The 22,161-nt window shown below is 54.2% G+C and overlaps 1 protein-coding gene across 1 annotated transcript in view; it reads right to left on the reverse strand.

Moving 5' to 3' along the window:
• The window catches only part of Kif1a (kinesin family member 1A), a 78,737-nt gene that overhangs the window by 38,132 nt on the left and 18,444 nt on the right, over positions 1–22,161 (reverse strand). The window contains exons 3-18 of the mRNA XM_051190825.1: positions 19,463–19,539; positions 18,428–18,607; positions 17,753–17,818; positions 16,705–16,883; positions 15,315–15,426; positions 14,151–14,228; positions 13,468–13,533; positions 12,747–12,764; positions 8,912–8,987; positions 7,409–7,487; positions 6,448–6,590; positions 4,634–4,767; positions 3,256–3,335; positions 2,847–2,922; positions 792–871; positions 236–342 (exon numbers count right to left, since the gene is read on the reverse strand). Coding sequence (XP_051046782.1) covers positions 236–342; positions 792–871; positions 2,847–2,922; positions 3,256–3,335; positions 4,634–4,767; positions 6,448–6,590; positions 7,409–7,487; positions 8,912–8,987; positions 12,747–12,764; positions 13,468–13,533; positions 14,151–14,228; positions 15,315–15,426; positions 16,705–16,883; positions 17,753–17,818; positions 18,428–18,607; positions 19,463–19,539 — 1,551 coding nt within the window. The remainder of the gene's footprint in view (positions 1–235; positions 343–791; positions 872–2,846; positions 2,923–3,255; positions 3,336–4,633; positions 4,768–6,447; positions 6,591–7,408; positions 7,488–8,911; positions 8,988–12,746; positions 12,765–13,467; positions 13,534–14,150; positions 14,229–15,314; positions 15,427–16,704; positions 16,884–17,752; positions 17,819–18,427; positions 18,608–19,462; positions 19,540–22,161) is intronic.

A 22,161-nucleotide genomic window follows, 5' to 3' on the forward strand; every position in this document is an offset into this window, starting at 1 on the left:
CCCATGGAGTCACCGGGCATTTCCCAAACACCTTTCTATTAGAGGGTGCCACGCCTCTCTTCTCAGGGCTCATATGATTCCCATACTAAAGAGTGTTTCGGGATGCACTTAGAGCCAGGAGGCTGGGTGGGGTGGCTCGCGCCCTGCCCTCCGAGGGCTGACCCGCTAGGGCTCACTGCTGCCTGGTCATCAGGATGGTTTAGGATGGGAGGTGAGGGAGGCAGGACAACACTACCTTCTCCACCTCCCCGGGAGTCGCTCCGGAAGACACAGTGCTCTTCCTTGATGAAATGCCCGCTCAGGACAATGTCTTGCCGCCTCTCAGCATCTTCTCTGCCCACTCTGTCGAGGAATCATGGGGCAGCATAGCAGCAGGGCCCTGGGCACACCCACTCTGCCTGGCTCGCTCCTACATGCAGCCTCCCAGGGGTGCCCAGCTGGTTTCTGTTTTGTTGTTTCATTTTTGCTTTTGTTTTTAAAATACCAGGGTATCTGTGCTGTAGGACTGTGTGGACTATGGGGAAGTGAGAATGGGTGAGAGACCACCAGCGCAGCCCAGCTACGGAGAAATCCAGATGGCCCCCAGGAGCGCTTTAGGGAAAGCATCGTGGACCACACAGAGCTGATACCCAACTCAGCTCTTAGGGGACACTCCAGCAAGGTGGGAATAGGGGGCCCACACTCCCCAACCCACTAGATCCAGGCTGACTGGAGATGCTATAGTTCCCTCACCTTGTGACCCCTTGAGCTGGCTACCCTTCCCTCCACCTGAGGACCCATCCAGCCCCTACCGAGTGATTCCATCTTTGATGTAGTAGAGGAGGCACTCAGACATCAGGGGATCCTCATTCAGGTTGACAAGATGAGGTGTCTGGGGAGAAACACAAGGGTCACTCTCCTGGGGAGGAGCAGAGTCCTCACAGTGGCCATCCTGCCTGCCCTCTGCTTCGGTACCAGACTATCACCACCCTCAAACCCAGGCTTGCTGGGGACAAAGTGCCCTCCCCAGCCTGGCAGAGAAGAGACATGGAGGACAAGGGTCTCCAGGGAACCTTTAGTAGGCATCCAGAACCCAAGAGCCCCAAGCTCAGCTGGCCTCACCAGACTGGCAACTCCTTGTCAGGAAAATGAAGGACAAAGAAAGCCCTGGGGCCAGACTCAGCCCATCTTGACAACAGCAGGCTCAGTAGGACCTGAATATTTTGTGAGGACGTGGGCTGCAGGGGGATCTGGGAGACCTAGCTCCCAGTTCTTGGAAGTCCCCAGGTAAGGCTTAGATGGAATCTGTGTTTACACATTGAGGGGAGCGGGGGTTCCTAGATGTGTAGGGCACATGCTGGGCTCCAGGGTTGGTCCTGCACCCAACCCCACGAGTCCTAGACATCTGACTCTCACAATACAAGGGCGCTATGGAAAGGTCATCCCAGGGGAACAACCTGGGAGCCGAAAGTTCTCTAGCAGAACTGTTAGCAAGCAGGATAAGAGAACTGGCCAAAAATAGTCTCCCCGGAGGCCTGGGAAAAACCGGCTGAGGGAGTCACCCCTGGGTTACCCAGGACCTGCACGCTATCGTCCCCAATCCACCTCCCCCACCCACTGACAGGGTCGTTCTGCTTCCTGTCCCAGGTCGTTCTTGCCCTCAGCCCCTTAGGCTTCTCAAGGAGCCATCTTAACCCTGTGTCCCAAGCAAGCGTCCTGTAACAAGGAAGAGGTACCAGGATGGGTCTGCTTCCTATTTCCCCCAGGGTACCCTAGGGTGAGCCACTGCCACGCTAAACTATATCCAAGTGCACCCTTGAGCATGGGGTGCAGAGTCCTGACCATCAGCACCGGCCATCCTTATTCAGCCAGGAAGAGCTCAGTGGAGGTGGTATCGCGATAATTCAGCAGGCCTGCCTATTTTGCCTGAGTCTCGGGAAGTCTAGGGTTCTCACAAGGTCCCAGGCCAGATCATGGCCTTTCCCAGCCCTTCCCAAGCTTTGGTCACAGAGGTGTCTGTCTGCATGCTCAGACCCTAATGTTATGCACTGGGAACATGGAGCCTCACTTGGACATTTGCACAGTTACATGGAGTGCTGTGTCCTCTGCTCCTTGGTGGTATACCAGTCTTGGAAGCCAGGGATATGTGTAATGGCAAAAAAGGCTCTCTGGCAATGTATTTCACATTTGGTCAAGTTTAAGTGACCCAGTCTGTGTGTGCACAGTGAACCAACTACAGTTCCCTGAATGGCCTGGCTAGAGCCCACAGGGACACCTATACCTCGGCCTCTCTCCATGCCCCCCAGCCTGCCACCTCAAGCTATCGTGTGATGCATTGTTTCTAAGCAGTCCCAGACCAAGGCAGGACAGCAGAAGCTAGGGAGGCTGCCCACGGGTGTGTGGCCCTCTCTCAGATGCCCAAGCCACTAAGTTCACTTCCTGCAGGGCAGCCTGTCTTTGACACAAAGCAGGGCCTTGAAACTGGCTATGGCTGGGGACCAGTACTATCTTCCTAGACTTTTACCACTCTTCCCTGCAGCCAGTGGACTGCCCTGGGAAGGAAGGCCAGAAGCTTCCAGAAGCAGCAGACTCAGGATGGAGGTAAGTCTACAACACTTGGCTCTCCAGCCTGGGCATCACCCCCAAGCCTTCCAATCTTGAGGAAGCCAGTCTAAACCTCAAGCAGTCCAGAGCCCCAGGGGATGTTTCCCAGCCAACAGGGTGTCCCACCAGACAATGGACAGTCTAAGTAAGGCTGCCTCGTACCTGGGCCAGAACCCCATCCTGCTGCCCCTCCCCCCGGACCCTCCCCCCTTTGACAATCCCCAGTGGTAGTACCACCTTGTACACACTGGCCTGGCTCCTACCTTTTTGGGAGAAAACACACCCAAGGTGCCACCGTCCTCTCTCATGGCTACACCCATCTCAGCCAGCAAGGCTTCCCTGGAGGACAGAGCGCTGGTCAGCACAAGCTCGGAGGCTTCCAGGACTAGTCCCACCCTGCCTGACCCACGCACCAACTAGAAACTGTCAGCAGTGCCTGGGCAGTGTCCACCGGTAGAACTGTGCTCACCCACAGATGTGTTCCTCGAGGCCTCAATGGCCAGTGGCCAGCGCCACACAGCTGCTTGGGTCAGACGACACAGATTTGTCCCATGGCTAGCATGCAACCTCCCCCAGGGTTTGGGTTTCCAGGTTTGGAGGCTAGGACTCTCTGGCTATGCCCCCACTCCCAGGCCCGTTCCGCCCCCCCCCCATCTTCCCCCAACTGCCCACCTCTCCATTCGGATGGCTTCTGTCCTCCGAAGCTTCTCTTCCCAGGTCTCATTGAGTTCAGCAATGATCTTCTCTGTTTCCTGGGGAGTGACACAGCACAGTGAGATCCCAGGCAGTGTGTGCATGTGTGGGGTGGGGTCAGAGGACACAAGGGAGCTGCAGAGCACTGGAACTCAGATGCCCAGGTACCTCCCAGCATGTGAGATCCTGGGGGGTCGAGGTGAAGTAAGCAGACTCTCCTGAACACACCCCATAGAACAAGCAAAATAAACCGGGAGAGAAGAAGAAGCAAGTGCCCCTGGGAAACGCGGGAAGCAGTTCCCAACAGAACAGCCCCTTCTCAGGGCAGCCTCAGTACTCATCAATGGCACTGTCCCTTGTTCCCTTCCCACACGTCCTAGCTGGCCCCCCATACTTCAGTGAGCCCCCAAGTCCCAAACAGGCCACCTATCTCATACCTCAGAAGCTTCCGCTCCTTGCTTCTTGGTCACCCTATGTTACCGCTCACACTAACCTGTATCCCTTGTCTCATAGGTCCCTCAGCCCCCCAGGGACCGGGCTCTCTGTGCAGCCCACACTGCATTGTGGGGGCTGGGGAACACATCTGAGAGGAAAACCGGGCATCCTGGAAGCGGCTAAGAGACTGACCATCCACCTCCCTTCTTGGTGAAGGCAGCTCAGCAGGACTCGCTCCAAGCAGAGCTGCCCAGACCCACAACGGCAGCAGAGAGGTGCTGTTGGATCACCCCCACCTCAGCCCCTGCATTGCCTCATTTCCTGTGCCAGCCAGTGCCTGCTCACTCAGTTCAAGACCAGTGTGAACCAGCGTCTGACATTCCACACTTGGGTTTCCCTCCCCTGGGCACTCAGGGTCAAAGCCATCCAGAGAGGTTCAAAACCTTCAAAGAAGAGGCTGTTTAAGAGCATTAACTGCTCTTCCAGAGGACCCAGGTTCAAGTCCCAGCACCTACATGGCAGCTCACAACTCCAGTTCCAGGGATCCAGCAACCATAGCAAAACACCAATGCACACAAAGTTTTTTAAAATTATGGACTAATTAATTAAAAAAAAAAAAAAAAAGACCTTCAAAGGCACTTCCTGCCCAGGAGCTCTGTCCTTTACCCGAACCTCATGCAGTCTGATGCCTGAATGCACTAGCTATTCTGGCTGATGTGGGTGTACTGACCACAGTGCCTCGGGTGGCCGTGTGCCAGAGACTTCCATTATTATATCGCTCTGCTCTTGAGAGGTGAGGCTGTACACAGGGGTCCCAGAGGTCACAGGCAAGAGTGATCTCTCACTTCTCCAAGCCTGTCTTGTCCCTACAGGCCGATGCCCATCACCCACCCAGGAGGGCCCTGGACCAGGTGGCCCTCACCTTCAGCCTTTCGATAGCCTCCTCGCTGCCTGGGGCAAACAAGATGCGCTCGTGGAGACTGGACACAGAGGCCGCACGGCTGGACAGGGCTGAGAGTGAAGATGAGGGACTCATGCCCACCAGGGCATTGGTCACTGTGGAGAGATCGTTAGGGGCTTGGCTTAGCTCGGCCCCGCTACGGTTATGGTTACTGTTCTCAAGGTCGGACACATCTAAGGCATGAAGGGGAGGCAACAGAGAGAGAGAGAGAAAGAGAAAGGAGCAGGTGGGAAAAGCAAGAGGCAGGGGCAGGGGGAGGCAAGAAATGGGAAACACAGGCAAGGCACAGCAGCCTGGCCCAGCCACCCAGGACAAGCGCATGCAAGGTCTCCTGCCACCCTCAGCCTGCCACTCGCCTGCCTGACCCACGGCCCTCTTCCCTCAGCAGCACCCACAGCCCCTCTGCACCCACCTCCACCCCACTCTCCCCTTGACTAGGGCCTTTGTGCAGCCCCTGTATCTGCATCCAAGGCCCACGCCTGTCAGCCATCTCACAGTGCCCCTGCACCTGAGGCCGGAGCTCACCTAAGAGCTCACTCAGGCACCTGTCCTCCTACACCCCAAGTTCATTTCCGTCTTCTGTGGACGGGCTGCACCTGTGTTGCAAGCCAAGCTGTATTCCTCATCCCGCTGAACCCACAGTGGGCCCAAAGACCCCCAGGAGGTGCATGGAGGACACTCCTGAGGGATCTCCTGCTCTTCCACCACCCCGAATCCCCTCACCCTTAAAGATGGGGAGTGGGGCTGTGACACCAGGACAAGTGCCAGGCCCTGCCCAGTAGAAGCAGACACACGGCAAAGCAGCGGCCAGCACAGGACAGCACGGGGCACTGGGGAAGTGAACCCCAGGGACCCAGGCCTCAGGGTGGAGGGGACACGGTGGGGGAGGACCTGGCAGCGACCACTGCTATGTTCAGCTTCAAGAAACTTTCAGGGACCCAGAAGTGGGGATAGCCGGAGCTGGAGCAGGCAGAGGTAGGCCTGGGCCAGGAGCCAGGATAGCATGGCCTTCTTGCCCTCCACGTCCTCGGGCTCGATCATCCGACCTTTCTAGAGCCTGTGGGCACCCAGGAGTCTAACCCCAGCCACTTTTGGGTGCACTCTGCATAATTATTGCCCCCGTTTCCCACACACACAGGTGAATCAGGAACGTGGCTTGGAGACAGATGCAATCCCCCATTGCTCAACAGCCCTGAGACAGGGGAGGCAGAAGAGGTAGTGGGGTTTCCCTCCCGACCCGTGCTGCCCTGTGGCCCCCATGGCCAGGATGAAAGCAGGGGTGCCGAGCAGCAGAGGGGAATACACACATTTGGGTCCTCCGGGCACAGTGTTGGCTATGGGGAGGGCAGGCGGGGGAGGAAGAGACAGAGAAACAGAGCAGTTTGTCCCCAAGGGTCCATGTACCCGTCTCACAGAGTGAATAGCTTAGGGGAAAGTAGGTCTTCAGGGTAGGGACATAGGACCCACCGAAATCCCAGCAGTGGCAGCTGGCCTGTGGGCTTCCAGGAAACATTCCCTGGCCTGCTTGGGCCAGCTCCAAACCCAAACCATGCAACCCATCCAGGCCAAGGCCAGAAAACCTGACCCTGTCCTTGCCCGCCCAGGCCTCCCACCCCGAGGCATCCTGCCCAGGAGCTGGAGGAGGGATGAAGCTTTAAGCAGCTTCAACACTTCCCGACAACTGTGGCTAGTCAACAGCACACTACGCAGCCCCAGGAGAGAGGGCATGAGGCCTGACAGGCCCCTACCCAGGACAGACCGGCATGGACACTCACTGTCAGTGATGTCGCCGAGACCTTGGGCATACAGCAGGTCCCGCAGCCTGGTCACTTCATCCTTCAGTTCTCGGATCAGCTTATTGTTAGGGTCTTCGTTGATAATGGCATTACAGCGGATCTGTTTGGCCCGGTCTGCATATCTGGGCAGCAAAGGGATATATGAGTTGGGGGTAGGCCCACAGAGCAGGCCTATAGGTGCTCAGAACTCTGCCTGGTGAGTTCGGCTGGGGAGAAAAACCTTTGACCTAGGCTGGCAGAATGAGAACTCACCCCACTGCCCTAAAGGTTAGCCTCTGGCCACCTCCGCGTGGGATAGTGCAGCCTGCCTTGCCTACTTAGGGAACTGAGGTGCAGAGGCAGAAGGCACAGGGCAGTGTCCTACCCCATCCTGGGTAACCCTGGACCTGGATCTGGTATTCCAAGGTAGAAAGGGCTATTCTAAAACAGGTGTGCAAGATTCATGTGTATGTGGGAATGGCCACACACGAGTATTGTGTCACAGCTCAGCACACGATTTGCCATCCTGGAAGTACATGTGAATTTGCCGTGTGGCACAGGCTCCATTTTCCACAGAAAGTGTACACTCTATAGAGACCCAACATTCCCAACCCAACCAACCAATCTGCCTTCGCCCCCCGGCTTCCCATCCCCAGGTGTCCACCTCACAATGGGAGAGCTTCTTGAACTTTATTTGCTAATTTAAAATCCTCTACTCTCACAACCAGAAGTGTGGCTTTTCCAGCCTGGGGACACAGGGCTCTGGGCCACCGGCAGCCCTGAAATGTACCCTAAAGTATAACCGGGACAGAACAGGGCCCACAAGCACCCTGGAGCTCCAGCAGTTGCTGCTGGCCTGAGTTCCTGGAGAACGCTCCCCAAAAGAACACCCTTTTACTGGGGTGTTTGGCTGGACCATGGAAAGACATGTTCTTACCCCAGGGTCCCCTGCAGAACATACCTCAGTGTGCTGAGGGTCTCATCATAGTTGATGTCTGCTGGGCTCAGGGCTGCCACCATGGCTGTCCTTGAGTTGCCACCTGTGGGAAGACAATCCGTTTGTATACAAGGTCCTCTTACTGCAGTTATAGGTGGAGATAGGGAGTTCCCAAAGAGGGAACTCAATCCCAGGCCTGAGTCTTGTACACAGTAGCAGGCTGGGCCTCCCTTGGCTGCCTCTCAGCTCTATTAGCCATTTTCCCATCATTGGTTTCTTTTTCCCTACAGCAGGACAAGCTGTGGAGAGTTTTTTGTTTTTTTTATTGTTTTTTGTTTGTTTGGATATCTATTTGAATATTTGTGGCCAATAATTTTTTTTCTATTCATTTGTATCATTTCCATTTGAGATACTCTCCTCAGTATTTGACCTCAGATTCTTGGCTTAGAGTCGGGAATAACTGGAGGAGGAAACAGTGGTTCTCAGGCTCCTGATGGTTTGAGTGTTGGAGAGTGAATCCCGTTAGAGTCAGCAGCCTGGGCAAAGTTACACTCTGAGCCTGCTTCAGTCCTCGGCAACCCTATTGTCCATGCTCTTGCTTGCTTTACCTCGGAGAACCATGTCCTTGGGGCCACATCCGTGAGGTGTGGCTCTCCAGTGAGTCTCCTATAGAGACTGAGGAGAGCAGGGTTTGGGCACAGACCCCAAGAATGGCTATATGAGAGGATTTTCCATGAGGGCCCCCTCTAGGGCTAAAACGATGGCCCTGAGAGAGAGGCGTGCTTCTTACTTCGGTCTCATCTCAGGTGAAGGAACAGGCAATTGTGGTGACACTCCTGTCCTCTCACTAGGGCCCATCTGCCCCTACCTGCTCCCATATACTTGGGGCTACCATGACACATGATGCTGGCCTGAGCTGGATATCAGCATAGCCAGCTGTGGGATGCAAAGCCATTTAGCCAAGAAAGCCAGGGAGTCCCAGATCTAGTTTATCCACCTGGGTGTCAGCTTCTCCAGCTATAAGGCTACCCCGAGAGGACCCTGGGGTCATTTTGGAAAGGATGGGCTCCATGCCGTGCATCCATCAGCCTTCATCTCCCCATCTCCCCATTCAGAATTCAGGCAGCAAGGAGGAGATTAATGTCAGTCCCTCAAATCCTAGTAGGCCAGCCGGTCTCCCAGAACCCAGGCTAGGTCCCTATTATAGACACAGGTGTCCTGAACACGTTCACCCATGAAAGTGGGCACCAGGGCATGTGTCCTGTGGGTCCCAGGGCCACTGTGGCCTCCAAGTTCGCTTTGGTCCACCCACCTTTGCCTGAGGCCTTTCAGAAGGGCTGAACTAAGAACCAACTGGCCCTTCTAGGGTTACTTCAGACTTGACCAGAAAGGGCAAGAGGCTGCGTTGTGGCTGAGCAATGAAATATTTCTTTCTTCACAAGGAGATAGTCATTGTTCAGGGTGGAAGTCAGAGCCCAGTTGGCGAATGCTCACCCATCGGTGACCAGAAAACTGGCGCATGCTCACCCAGGTTTTCCCGGAGAAGCCAGGTCAGTACGGAGTCTCGGTAAGGAATGAAATCTGTCTTCTTTTTTTTCTTGTTCTGTGGGAACATTCAAGGTCAAGGCTGTGTCTACTGGAAGGGAAGGGGAGAGGAGGGGATGGAGGGAGGGAGGGGGAAGGAAGGGAGGCGAGTACCATGTTCTCGGTGCCTCCCTTCACTTCTCCTGAATCCTGGGGTGCCATATCCAGACAACTCCAATCTGGGCTGGAATCAAGGCCGTGCTAGCACATCCTTCCGGGTCCTCCCTCACCCATCCCTCTGTGTCTGGGCTCAACTGGACTCAAGGCCAGGAATGCTGACGTCACTGGCCACTGTGTCTTCTCCTACCCTCTCAGAATAGCAATGCCATCCACCACGGTGAAAAGGCTTCCCCACTAATGAAGCGCTTCCAACGCCAACAGTCTCTGTTACCCACAAAACTCCCTCCTGCCCCTCAGAAGTCAACTCTGGGCCCCTCTAATAATTTGCTTTCTGATCCTCCCCGGAGCATGGACACCCTGCACACATACTCTTGACCGTGGCCTCTTATAGACACCCATGAGTGACGTAATAGCATCATAAATTACGGATACGTAGTTACTGTCCAGAGTCTCCTAGTTTGTGGTGTATTTGTTTACGAATTGATAACTGAGCATAGGTTGTGTCCAGCAGATACAGCCCCTGTCCCTTGGAGCCTCCACTCTTAGGGAAGCACACAGGTACTATCTCAAGGGTTGTCCCATGTCCTCGGATGCAGACATACTTCATCCTCATTCCTAGAACAAGCTCCACTACCTCACAGGGACATACCATCAAAGTGGGTGTCAGAATGGTGGCAGCAACTTCTCTATGAGCTGCATGTTAGAGTCTGTCAGATTAAGCCTGATTTAGCCCCGCTGCAAACCCACCCTCTGCTTCCTATTAAATCACGGTCGGCCAAACCCTGACCATGGGCCGAAGACCTCACATCTATCCTTAGGCCGTGTCCTTCCTCCTCATCTACAGCGGTTTCCTCTCCCGGTTCCATTCCTCAGCCAGTCACACAGCTCGTTACACTGTCCCCACAAGGTCATCCACTGCCTCGCTGATCCTGGCTCCACCCCCCACAGTTAAACACACATTCTTCAAGGAATTCCTCACAGCAGCGCACACAGATCCTCGAAGTCCCACACTGTCCTCTTCTCACAGCCACTGGTGGCTCCTCACAGACCCTTTCCCCCAAAAAGCTTCTTACTGTTCCTGAAGCCCCTCACAGAATCCCTTCCACGGTTATACATTTCCCCATGCGGTCTTCACAGTGCTCGTGAGACACACACACACACACACACACACACACACACACACACACACCTCACACTGTTCTCCCCACACCATTCTATATAACTACTCTTTTTTGGGGAGGGAAGGGATTTGAAACAGAGTTTCTCTGTGTGACAGTCCTGGCTGTCCTGGAACTCGCTCTGTGGACCAGGCTGGCCTTGAACTCAGAGGTCAGTGTGCCTCTGCCTCCCAAGTGCTGGGAGTAAAGGTGTGAGCCACCACCAGCCGGTGTATACAACCACTGTTACAGGTTCCTCCATAGTTCCTGCACAGACTGTCCAGGTAGCGCCTCACAATTCTTCAAACATGGCCGCACGCGATTCCTCACACCCTTTCTCCACACACAGCCCCTCACAGTTTCCCACATAATTCCGCAGTCACAGACACCGCAGTAACATTCCCTCCACAGTCCATTTCCTCTCAGAATTCTTCACAGTTCCTCACACACGTTCCCCACACAGGTCCTCAGAGTTCCTTCACATGTTTCTACACAGCTCTTGCGGTCGCCCACAGACTTAACTTCCCCACAATTCCTCATACACATCCTCAAGAGTCCTGGGCACACTCTTTCATGCCGTTTCTCCTGCAGTGTCCTAGTTTCTCACGGCTCCTCACGGCTCCCCACGACGTTCACCTCTGGTCCTCACCAACCACGGCATGATTGTAAATACTGACAACTTGGGAAAGAAAATCTGGAATCGCCTAGGAGCACAGCTGTGGTAGAGCTTCTGGTAGAGTTCACCCAAGTGTGAAGACCCAACATAAATGTGAGTGACAACATTCCCCCCACAGACTTGAGGTGGTCATGGACTAAAAGCAAAGAGAGCTGAGATCCTGTCTGCTTCTTAAGTTCCCGTCATGCCTTCTCCACCATGATGGACTGTTCCTCAGACTGTGGGCCAAATAAACCATTCCTCTCTCTGTTTCAAGACATTTATTGCCGGGTGGTGATGGTGCACACCTTTGATCCCAGCACTCGCGAGGCAGAGGCAGGCAGATCTTTGTGAGTTAGAGGCCAGCCTGGTGTACAGAGCGAGTTCCAGGACAGGCTCCAAAGCAATACAGAGAAACCCCATCTTAAAATAAATTAAAAAAAAAAACATTTATTCACCAGGTGGTGGTGGCACATGCTTTAATCCCAGCACCCGGGAGGCAGAGGCAGGCTGATCTCTATGAGTTTGAGGCCAGCCTGGTGTACAGAGTGAGATCCAGTTCTCAAAAAATCACTCGCCCCCCCCAAAAAAAAGCCTTTTTATTTATGTGTGCATGTGCTCACTCACACACACAGAGACACACAGACACATACAGACATGCACACACATACAGACACACCGACACACACACGCACACACACAGACACACACACACACACACACACACACACACACACACACACACACACACACACACACACACGCTGCTGTATACATGTGGCATTCAGAAGACAACTTGTGGGATTGGCTCTCCTTTCCCAGTAGGTTCAAGGGATCAGACTCATGTAGTCTTGTTTGGTGGCAAACGCCGCTACCCACTGGGCCATCCAGCCAGTCCTCCTCTCTTTTCAAGTTGTTGTTGGGGATTTTGTCACAGCAATGATTAAAGGATCAATCGACATGAACACACTTCATTTCAGTTTCTTTAAAATACGTCCTCGGTTTCAAAACTGCTCACACACTCCTCACAGTCCCACGAAACTCACGTCCCTGGCAATTCCTCGCCCAATTTACACGCAGCTCCCTGCAATCTCACGATTCCATCTCATATCCCCACAATACCGCACACACCCCCTAGTTTCTCAAAATCCATGTAATTTGTCAGTCCCTGCCAGAACCTCAGGCTTTCCCCCAGGGTTTCTCCTCACAGCCCAGACAGTTCCCTGCGTATCCCCATAGACGATCATTCACTCTCAGTACCCCACAGGCATCCTGGCCGTCTATCATCCAGTGTTTCAGTTGCCTACACAGTTCCTTGTGTTTCTCTCCCACAAGTCCTACACCTTTTCTCGTACGCCCTCTTAAGTCCACACACTTCCCGCCTCCTTTCTCTCCATTGCCTCTCGGTGTCTCTGCAGTTCCTAATGCCAACCTTCTACCCTCCAGCCTCTCACATCAACCCTTCCCACTGCATGCCAACCCTCCTTGCCTGCCTGGCTCCTTGCCAGTTCTCGGGTCTTCTGCCTGACACCATGGTTCTCTATATTGCTTTCTAGCCATTCAGATTAAAGATTTCACTTTGGGGGAAGACTCCCCCCACCACACCGCCGCGTAATTACATGTTCATGTTTCGGTTTACTGTGCTCCCAGCTGTGGAGCAATTTGTGTTGTTCATCCTAAGACCCGGTTGCTAGCATAGGTCCCAGGCTCTGAACGTCACTCTGTTTTTTCACTAAGTGAATGAATGAGGTGTTGACTTAACTGCTGAGACTTCCATGGCAGCGAGCTGGGGCCAAGGGCTCTCTGTTTCCAACCCCTCTCCCTTGAGTTAAGGAACTCAGCTTACCTTGTTGGGTCCCGAGTCCTGAAAACCAAAAAAACAGAAAGAGTGTAAGAACCTGGCAGAGGCTAGGGTCCAGGGGTACAGTGGGCAGAGAGGACAGGCTGGCTCCAGAGGGACAAATTATAGGTACAAGCCCAAATACTGCCCAGACACAGCTGGCCACCCTGAGCTGATCATGACAGGCAAATCAAATAAGAGTGTGATGATCTCTCAGGCTATCGTCACATGGCAATCTTTGCGTACTCTTAACAATTTCAGAATAGGCTTTGGTCTCTAGAATCCTTCCTTGGATGTTTTGGTGGGAAAACATGGTTGTCTGTCCTGCAGGCTGTATCATATGTAACTCATCACCTCCAAGGACTGTGAGCGCCCCCTAGAGGATGGCCTGTATCGGACAAGCACTAGTCAGAGATAAGCACTGCACTACCCCATCCACAAGGACACTAGCCAATGTGCTCACCCTCAGAAAGACAGATGAAGGAGACATGTTGTCTCTTTTTCACAGATAAGAAAGCTGAGGTTCTAGAGAGTAACAAGGATTGCTGTTTCTTTTGCAGGTCTGTGGTACCCTCCCCACCTCTAGGCTTGAGTCCCAGCTACCTCTCTAAAGACAGAGCCTAGGAACAGTGTGGAAGACACCCAGCTTTTCCCTGGGGGCAGGTGAAGGTCACACCTCTGTAGCCCATCCCACCAATTTAGCTCCAGAAGCCTGAAGCCCACTCACCATTTCAGCCAGGGCAGAGATGACCTTCCCCAGGGTGGTCAAAGACTTGTTGATGTTGGCTCCCTCCTGTGTGTAGAGAAGGTGATCAGAGTGGCAAGTGACACTCTGAGCCTCTTGAGCTAGCATGATCCCCTGGGGCCTGGCCTGTGTGGCCTGGGGCTGAGGCCCTGAGGTAGCTGGTCAGAGGTCCAGTGTTCTTGCTCAGCTCTCTACATCACCTCTCATTTGTCCCCACCCAGTGGGGCCCTTCCCAGTCAACAGATCATGGGCACTGGTCAAAGGGAGGAGGCACTCAGAAGAGTAAAATGTTCCTTCCTGATATGCAAGATTGTTTTCAGAGAGGCTGCGCCCTCGGGCTACCGGCTAGTCAGCTGGGCCTTGGCAGTCCACAGCCTCTCTCCCCTAAAGTGGGGAACAGAAAACACTGGGTGTGGAGTACAGTGAAGGACACTGTGAGCTTGCTCTCTGGTTGGTGTCTGTCCTTGCTTACTAGAGCTGCAGTGCCATGTGCCATCCCCTGAAGACCCCCCCATTCCTGTTCAGGCCTGCCTTTGGTGGTGACCCAGTCTCGCTCCATCCCCAAACAGACCTCCTGTCCAACCCCCCCCTGGAGCAGCAAGTGCTCGGACATTGGACCTCTGCATGGTCTCGCTGCTCTCTCTGGGTCTGGGCCCCGGCCCTACCTTGAGTCGGGTGCCCTTGGCTCCGGTAGAATCAGCTCGTTCGCTGCCAGCCAGGTCCACAAGGCTGATTTTGCTCACCTGAAATGACAGAGGCATCAAAGGCAATCTGCTGCTGCAAGCCCCTGTCCTGAGGCTTCGGCAGGGTATCTCGTCCCTCTGGGGATAGTTTCATGAACCTCTTGAGCTGTGGCCGCACCCTTTCCCGGTGTCCTCCAGTTTTAATACCCCCAGGTTCCTTCTTCATCTCCGTTCACAGCTCCTTTGACTTTCTATCCTAGCTAGGTACCACGCCACCTCTTCAGAAGCTGCACGTACTTCCCACAGCCCTGCCTCCTGCGGCTGGGCACGCTACATAGCAACACAGGAGGCAGAGGCAGTGAGGTTCTGTCACCCATTTTCACAGACATCTCTAATCATCTGCGGTGGAACTTTAACTCAGATCCACGGAAGGCCTTGGCTGCCGCTTAGCTGCCTCACAGGGTGCTGGTTAGGCTCTCTGCAGGGACACGGTCAAGCACATGACCTCAGGAAGGCACAGCCTCTCCTGACCTGATAGTGGATACAAGAGGGACCCTCTCAGAGAAACCTTTTCCTCTGCAGTGGCCCCTGCCCTCCTCTGCCTTCCTGAGCCTCCTACTACTTCATGGGGACACAGTTGGGAACATGGCACCAGCCCCAGGTGACAGAGGCACTGTCAGGGACTGGCATGGGCCTTAGAGGAGACTCCGGTCCTCTACAGAGCTCTTTGCTGAGGAGGCGGAGAACGTTCACCCGGGAGGCCCTCCAGGCAAAGGGACACAGAGACTGAGAAGAGCTTCAGAATGATCCCGCTGCCCTCCCAGAAGCCCACAGATGGGATAATTAAGATAAAGGCCCCAGGAAACAACACCCGCTCCACTGAGAATGCCAAGGAGTGGCTTGTAGGAGGGGCATCTGGGGACAGCCAAGGCTATGTTCCTTCAGTAAAGGCACTCTGCCTAAGACACTGCCCACCACATGTCCTGGTCCCACTTGGGACCCCATCTCTCCAGGGGGAGCGGGAGACCCTGCCCTACCAGCCTGTATCAAGGGCCCACAGACACCGCGGTAACCGTCCACCCCCAGCCCAATGACAGCCACCGCCCTAGGTGGAGCTTGCCCACCCAGACCACTCCATATGCTCACTTTCTCTGTGGTGATGTTGGTCTCTGCATCGTGGCGCTTCTGAGTGAAGATGATGTTGAAGACAGCATGAGAGCGGCTGCTAGTCTCATTCATGTTTGTGGCCGCCACAGTCCTGGGAGCAGGAAGCTGCTTCAGGTTATCTGTCCCTTACCCAGTGGTCAGGCATGAGATTTACTAGCGGTAGCAGCGTGCTCACCGAGGTCACTGGAACTCAAATCCCACCTGGCTCTGACCACACTGCCTGCCAAAACTCAAGCCCAGTTCCCACCTGCTGGTCCATCCTGGAGGTGCTCACCATACACATGGTGTCTCATATATGGGGTGGGGTGGCTCAGATGCTTCCTGCTACTAAGCCTCAGTGTCACCCAACTGGACAGAAGTCCTCACAGGCTTTGATGTGGGAAAGCCCCATTGGAAGGGAACAATACCCATCACCCATCTCATGCCATTCCAGCCATTCTGGGGCGTCCAAAGAGACTACCGTGTCCTCAGTAGCCATACCCCACAGAAGGTAACATGAACCTGGTATGCAAAGGTTACACTGTCCCTCCTATGCACTGAGGGGCTTTATGAACAACCCTAAGGGGCTGTTGGGGTAGCTCGGGCACACACACACACACACACACACACACACACACACACACACACCCTCAGAACTTGAAGGCAATCACCTGAGCAACCTGAGACAAGGTAATGGGGATGTCCTTCTGTATATATGTTTATCTTATTGGTTGGTGAATAAAACACTGTTTGGCCAATAGAGGCAGGAAGATAGGCAGAACTAGGGGATGAGGAGAATTCTGGGAAAGGTAGGCAGAGAACCTGCCAGAGAAGGACACCATGTAGTGACCAGGAGGATAGAACGTGTCTTAATGATTAAGACAGAGCTAGCCATCGGCCAACAGTTTAATAATACTACAGTGTCTGTGTGTTTATTTGGGGCTGAGAAGGGCGACAGGACCTGGCAGGACCAGAAACTGCAGCTACAACAATGTGTGTCATGTTGTAGTGTCCCATGACAGTCAGTGTCCCAGGCTGAAGGCGATAAATTGCTTATAGCCACCATGATGAACCTTACAGTTTCCAGACCTAAGCCTGACAGCTTAGCCGTCCTTAGACACAAAGACTGGCTCGGCGCTCTTGGTATTCCTATCAGAGCCTGGTGACTGGAGGGGACAGAGCTACACAATCCGTCTGCTCAGCCCATGAGCAGCCCTTGTACAGGTGAGAGCAAAGCCTTTCTCAGGCTGAGTCGTGTCCTCAGTGGCCTAGCGCATGAATCCATACCTCCTTGGGAACTACCACATAGACCTATCAGGAGGTGAAGCCAATAGTGCCCAAGGACCACGTCACAGCGAGAGTGTGGCTAAGGAGGAGTTATCCTGTGTACCTGGCCTTGTTCCCTGAGTCCATGAGGTCCTGGATGTCATTGTAGGAGGTCACAGCCAACTTGGAGAGGTCTTCCACATAGGGCCCCAGCAGAGGATGCTCCCTCACACGCAGGTTGCCCTTGTTCTTAGGGTTTAGGAGGTCACGGACCCGCTCACAGTAAATCTCCATGTAGCTTACCTACAAGAGCAGCAGCGTCAGACCCCGAGTGAGGCTAGACTGCACCACCAGGACCCCGAGTGAGGCTAGACTGCACCATCAGGACCCCGAGTGAGGCTAGACTGCACCATCAGGACCCCGAGTGAGGCTAGACTGCACCATCAGGACCCCGAGTGAGGCTAGACTGCACCACCAGGACCCCGAGTGAGGTTAGACTGCACCATCAGGACCCCGAGTGAGCCTGAGTAACATCAGGACCCCAGGTTAGGCTAGGCTGTACCTCCAGGATTCCACGTGAGGCTGAGCTTTACTGTCAGAACCCTGTTGCAGGGCAGAGAGTTCATCTCTGGGAAGGGCACACGGCATCCAGACTAAGTGTGTGTATGTCATCCAACCTCTAACTGTGCAGCCCTCCCTCCATGTAACTGACTGACAGAACCAAGCTGTAACATCAGGAACTCCTAAGCAGGACAGTGGCTGCCTACCTACTGGGCGGGGCCTGTAGGAGGTACTCAGCCAGGATCAGCTTACTTCTACCTGCCCAACCCTTTCCCACTCAGAGCCATCTTGACACTGGTCACATAGCACAAGCCCCTAGGGTTACCTCAGCTTCAAGAACAGGGCCACAGGATAGCCCAGGCTCCGTGGTGTCTGCCCTTGCCCTGGCAGAATAAGTAGCTATGTAATAAACACCTGCGGGAGTAGGGGGTGAACTTCCCATCAGCCCTGAGCTCTGAGAGGCTCCAAGTCCCATGTGGGCATGGTGACACAGTCATCGTGTAGATAAGTGACAGGAAGAGATACTCGTTTTAGGTCAGAAAAGCATCACCGACCACACCCAGAACTCCCCAGGTCTACACTCAGAAACGGGCGCAGGCAGGAAGTCCTACCTCCACTGAGTAGGACATGTTGTCATTGGTCGTGTCATTGATCCGAGAGAAGAGGTCTTCACAGAGCTTCAAGGAGGGAGGAAAACCCGTTAGCCGATGAGGGTTGGTGGCCCTGAGCCCTGTCCCTCATGGTGCCGTGGGTAGCTTGTACCCAGGCAGGGTGCTGCTTTGCTAGACTCCTCCAGTCGCATTCCAATGTAAGGGCCTGAACCTAAGCACCCCACTTTCTAACTCTCATCCTCCTGGTTATTATCTGACCCTTCCCCAGATTATCTGTTTGTCCCCCTGTCCTCATCTGAATAGAGGCTGGGACCACTGTTTCTCAGATAACCCAGCATTCCTTCTTCTCTGAGGCGGACAAGTGCTGGCCAGCCTGGGCCCAGAGACCCCCTGCTGGGATGAGAGAAAGACTGGCTAAGTTAGACTTTTAGTGATTTCTGAGGAGCCATCTGTATCTCGAGCATGAAGTCACCCCTGTCCAGGCCACCTGACATCTGCCCCTAGTCCTGACAAACCCCCACAGGGACTCCCCAGCTCTCCAGCTAGAGCCTTATCTTGTGGATGTGCCCCCATTGGGCACTGTCAAAGGCTGGCCCCTTCCTGCAGCCCACCCCAGGCCCTACCCTTTCCCCCTCTCAGGCCACCTCCCACTTCCCTTTCTAGGCCCAAACATGCCTGTGGGATGATGCCCTGTTGGTCCTTCTCTTGCTTGCCCATCATGGTATAGGACTTGCCAGCCCCTGTCTGCCCATAGGCAAAGATGCACACATTGTAACCCTCGAAGGCATGCTGTAGCATCTCTTCCCCGATGTCCCTGTACACCTGCTTCTGAGAGGCATAGTTGATGTCTTCGGGCTGCAGAGAGAAGAAGTGTGGCTTGAGGAGGCTATGGGCCCCGAAAACTGTCCTTGAGTCCTCCAAGCCCAAATGCGGTGCCTTGGGATGAAGGGGTATGCTATAGAGTACATCCTAATCCTGAATGGGAGACAGAGGATGGCTGGGCAGTGGAGGGGAGCCATGCAAAGAGATCATTGCAGAGTGTAGCATGTGCAATGACCCAGAGATAAGAGCTCAACCTGGAAAGTTCCTGTGACAGTGTTGAGTTTAGCAATTGCAAGAGCTGAGAGGAGGCAGGGCCTAGGGGCTCAGGGACTGTTCAGGCTGGACATTATCCTGAGGGCTGAGGGTTCCTCAGGCACAAAAACAGCATGGCCAAGCCAGAGGGCACAACCATGGAGACAGCACTGAGGAACTCCTGGGCTATGTTCAGAGATCCAGAGGCCGAGGAGCTTGAGGGAATGGTCTGCATGCTTCTAGAAGGAGTCAGGAAGGGATGGAACATGGGCAGGGCTTAATGTGGACAGGATGTGGAGGCCAGGGAGGGAGGAGTCTAGAGTCTTCATATCTCTCAGCTTTCAGGAGGCTGGAGCTCCCAGGTAGAGCTCAGCTTTGGGATTCTGAGTTTGGGAAAGGGAAGAAGACATAAATGGATGGTCACAGCTGTGATACTGTGACTGTAAGCAAAAGGATTGGTCCTTAGATTGGTGACCAACTCAGAGTGACCCTCCAGGAGCACAGGGTAGAATCTTCACTCCATTTTATAGGAAAACATGCAGCTTTGGGAGGTCTCAGGACTCTGAAGTGTCACATTACAACCAAGGCTGGGCCAGTTTTCACAACACCAGCCTGCCTCTCCCCAGCGCAGCTCACCGAAGTATGTGACCAGTAGGAGTAATCAAAGCTGAAGCTCTTGGGTGTCTCCTTGGGCTGTTTGGGGTTGACAATAGCTGCAAGGGACACAGAGAATGAGGTTGGTTAATTTTATGCTATGGAATCCCAAGCATCCAGACTGCATCCTAAAGTAGAAACCTAATACTCAGAGTCCCAGGCAAGCCAGATGGATCCCCAAACTAGATGGGACAAGAGACCCTTAGAGACACCCAGGACTCTCTCCCTTCTCTCTAGGGAGGACTCACAGATACCAGAGATCATCACCAGACCAGACCTGTTGTCTTGTGACTACTCCCTGAAGACAGGCACATTCCAGGCTCCAGCTCCTCTATTCTAGGGTTCTACAGCCTACTGGTCTACCTGCCCTGCCTAGCACACTTGTGCCTCCAAAGTAGCTGTCATCTAGGACACCCTGCCACATTCCAGTCCTACCTCTTGCAGGCACTCTCATACCTGCACAGCTCATCTGGGTGTATTCAGGAGGCATGATCACTGTCTCACAGGGGAGGTACTCATTGCCAGGGATACCAACCTCCCCATCCTCTCTGACTCTGATGGGGTCCTGGTATTAGAGACATCATTGTACCCCATATAGACCCTAAGCTCCCTAGAGTGGGGGCCTCCCAGGCCATAAGAAGAAGGCAAACTCACTGTGGGTGGGGCAGCAGATAATGAAGAGGGAGGAGAGGTCTTCATTTCAAACTGTAACTGTTCCATGGGGAGAGTCTGCTGTGGGGCCCACCTGTCACAGAACCCTAGGCTCGGGCCTGCTTTCTCTTGCCCCCCACAACCTGTCTCCTGGATCCTGCAGTATGTTACTGAAAATACATTCAGTCATTCTACACAGTGCTTAAGCTCCAGAGAATGAAGCGATTCCCTGCAGTTCACATAACACAGAAGGCCTAGATCCCAGAGTGCACCAGGACTGGCTGTCCAAACACAGCTCCCAGCCCAATCCGCAGAGGCCCTGTTTGGGGCCAACAGCCCCTCCCCCAACATTCCACTTCTCATAAAAGCGGAGCCCATTAGGCCAGAAAGCAACTCACTGGCTGTTCTGGGGCAGCAGGAGGAGGGTGAAATGGGGCCTCTTAGGCCTGGAAGCTGGGCCACTGGACCAGCTCATTAAAAGCTCCATCCCTTCTACCTTTTACTGGAGCTGCTCACTCACCCCCTCCATAGCCGATCCCCCACATGCCAGGCTCTTCAAGACAAGAGGCACAATGCAAGGCCTGTGGGGCCTGCGCAGAGGCGGCCACCCGGCGGGAAGGACAAAAGTACTGACGGGGGCAGAGTGCAGAGGGAAAGAGGTTAATTGAGCAGTTTTCTCGGGATCAAAATGTCCCCTGTGGCCAGGGACACAGCAGAGCGAGGGGGTGAGTGTGCTGAGCAGGGGCAGGGGCAGTTGCCCCCTGACCCCAGGCGTTTCTTTGAGTGGCTATCACTCAAAGATTCAGAAGTGACCGGAATTGGGACTGTGGGGAGGACCCAGCATCCGATCTTTGCACAAGTGGGAAAACTAAGGCCTAAAGAGATGATCCACCAAGGTTGGTCCCAAGTAAGCCAGAGCACAGGGGAGTCCCTGTGCTTTAATCCATGGCCCTCCAGGAATTCACCCCAGGGGCACACCGTGGGCTCAGTCTTCAATGTGAGGAGACCTGTCATGAGCCACCCTGAGGCCTGCCCAGGGCCATGGCTGACCCAGAGGCAACACCTGGGAATAGAATATGAGTTGAGGAGGACGGAAGCCAAGAGGTACACACTGCCCCATGTGAGGATACAGACCATGAATAGAGCACACAAAACATCATTTACCCTGATGACAATACAGAATAACGGTGCCTGGAGCACCCACAGTGATTCCAAAGCCTCCTCCTCCCTCAGTAGGCCTAGAGAACCCAAGGAGGCAGCAATGGACACGTCTGAGACCCTCAACTCCAGCAGCCACCTGTGAGCTAGGAAACGACCGGCCAGGTGTTCGCACAGGTGCGGAACACTCTGTGAGTTCCCCTGAGGAAGGACCAGATAGCTCTCGGTGCCGACCATTGGGTAGTTTTGGACTGGAAGACAGTGGACAGAATTTGCATGAGACCCAGGCCGAGACAACCCTTGGGTTCTAACCCTGAGATGTAAGCTCTTTAGGGTGGACTGCCATCAACATGGTCCACTCAAACACTGGGCCCGTTCACAGAGGACCCTGGAGGGAGCCCACCCAACCTAGGGAGTCAGAAGCTAAGCTGACAGCTCCCCTAGTGGAGGAATTGGGGCACTGCAGTGACAGCTGGCCCCGCTGAGTACCATTCCAGTTCTGGGTGTGGTTGTCGGTCCCTGAAAACCCCAGTAAGCCTCCCATGAGTACCATTCCAGCTCTGGGTGTGGTTGTCGGTCCCTGAAAACCCCAGTGAGCCTCCCACTGCGATCTGCCCACCTCTCTGCTGGTCTATCATATCTCTTTGAGAAATCTTCCCCATAAAACAATGAGCAGACAAAAGCCTCAGATCCGGGGTCTGTCCCCTGCCCTGGCTGTCAAATCCTGCTGCTGATGGGACCCTTGAGGCAGCTCTATGTCCCTGGCCTTATGGAAGGGCTGTTCCCTGGCTTACTACTGTTTCCTACTCCCCAAGGCTAGACCATGCCTCCCATTCCTCGTCAGAGTCTGGCATGACCAAAATGAGAACCAC

The sequence above is a fragment of the Phodopus roborovskii genome, unplaced genomic scaffold (genome assembly GCF_943737965.1).
Source record: "Phodopus roborovskii unplaced genomic scaffold, PHOROB, whole genome shotgun sequence".
NCBI classification, from domain to species: domain Eukaryota; kingdom Metazoa; phylum Chordata; class Mammalia; order Rodentia; family Cricetidae; genus Phodopus; species Phodopus roborovskii.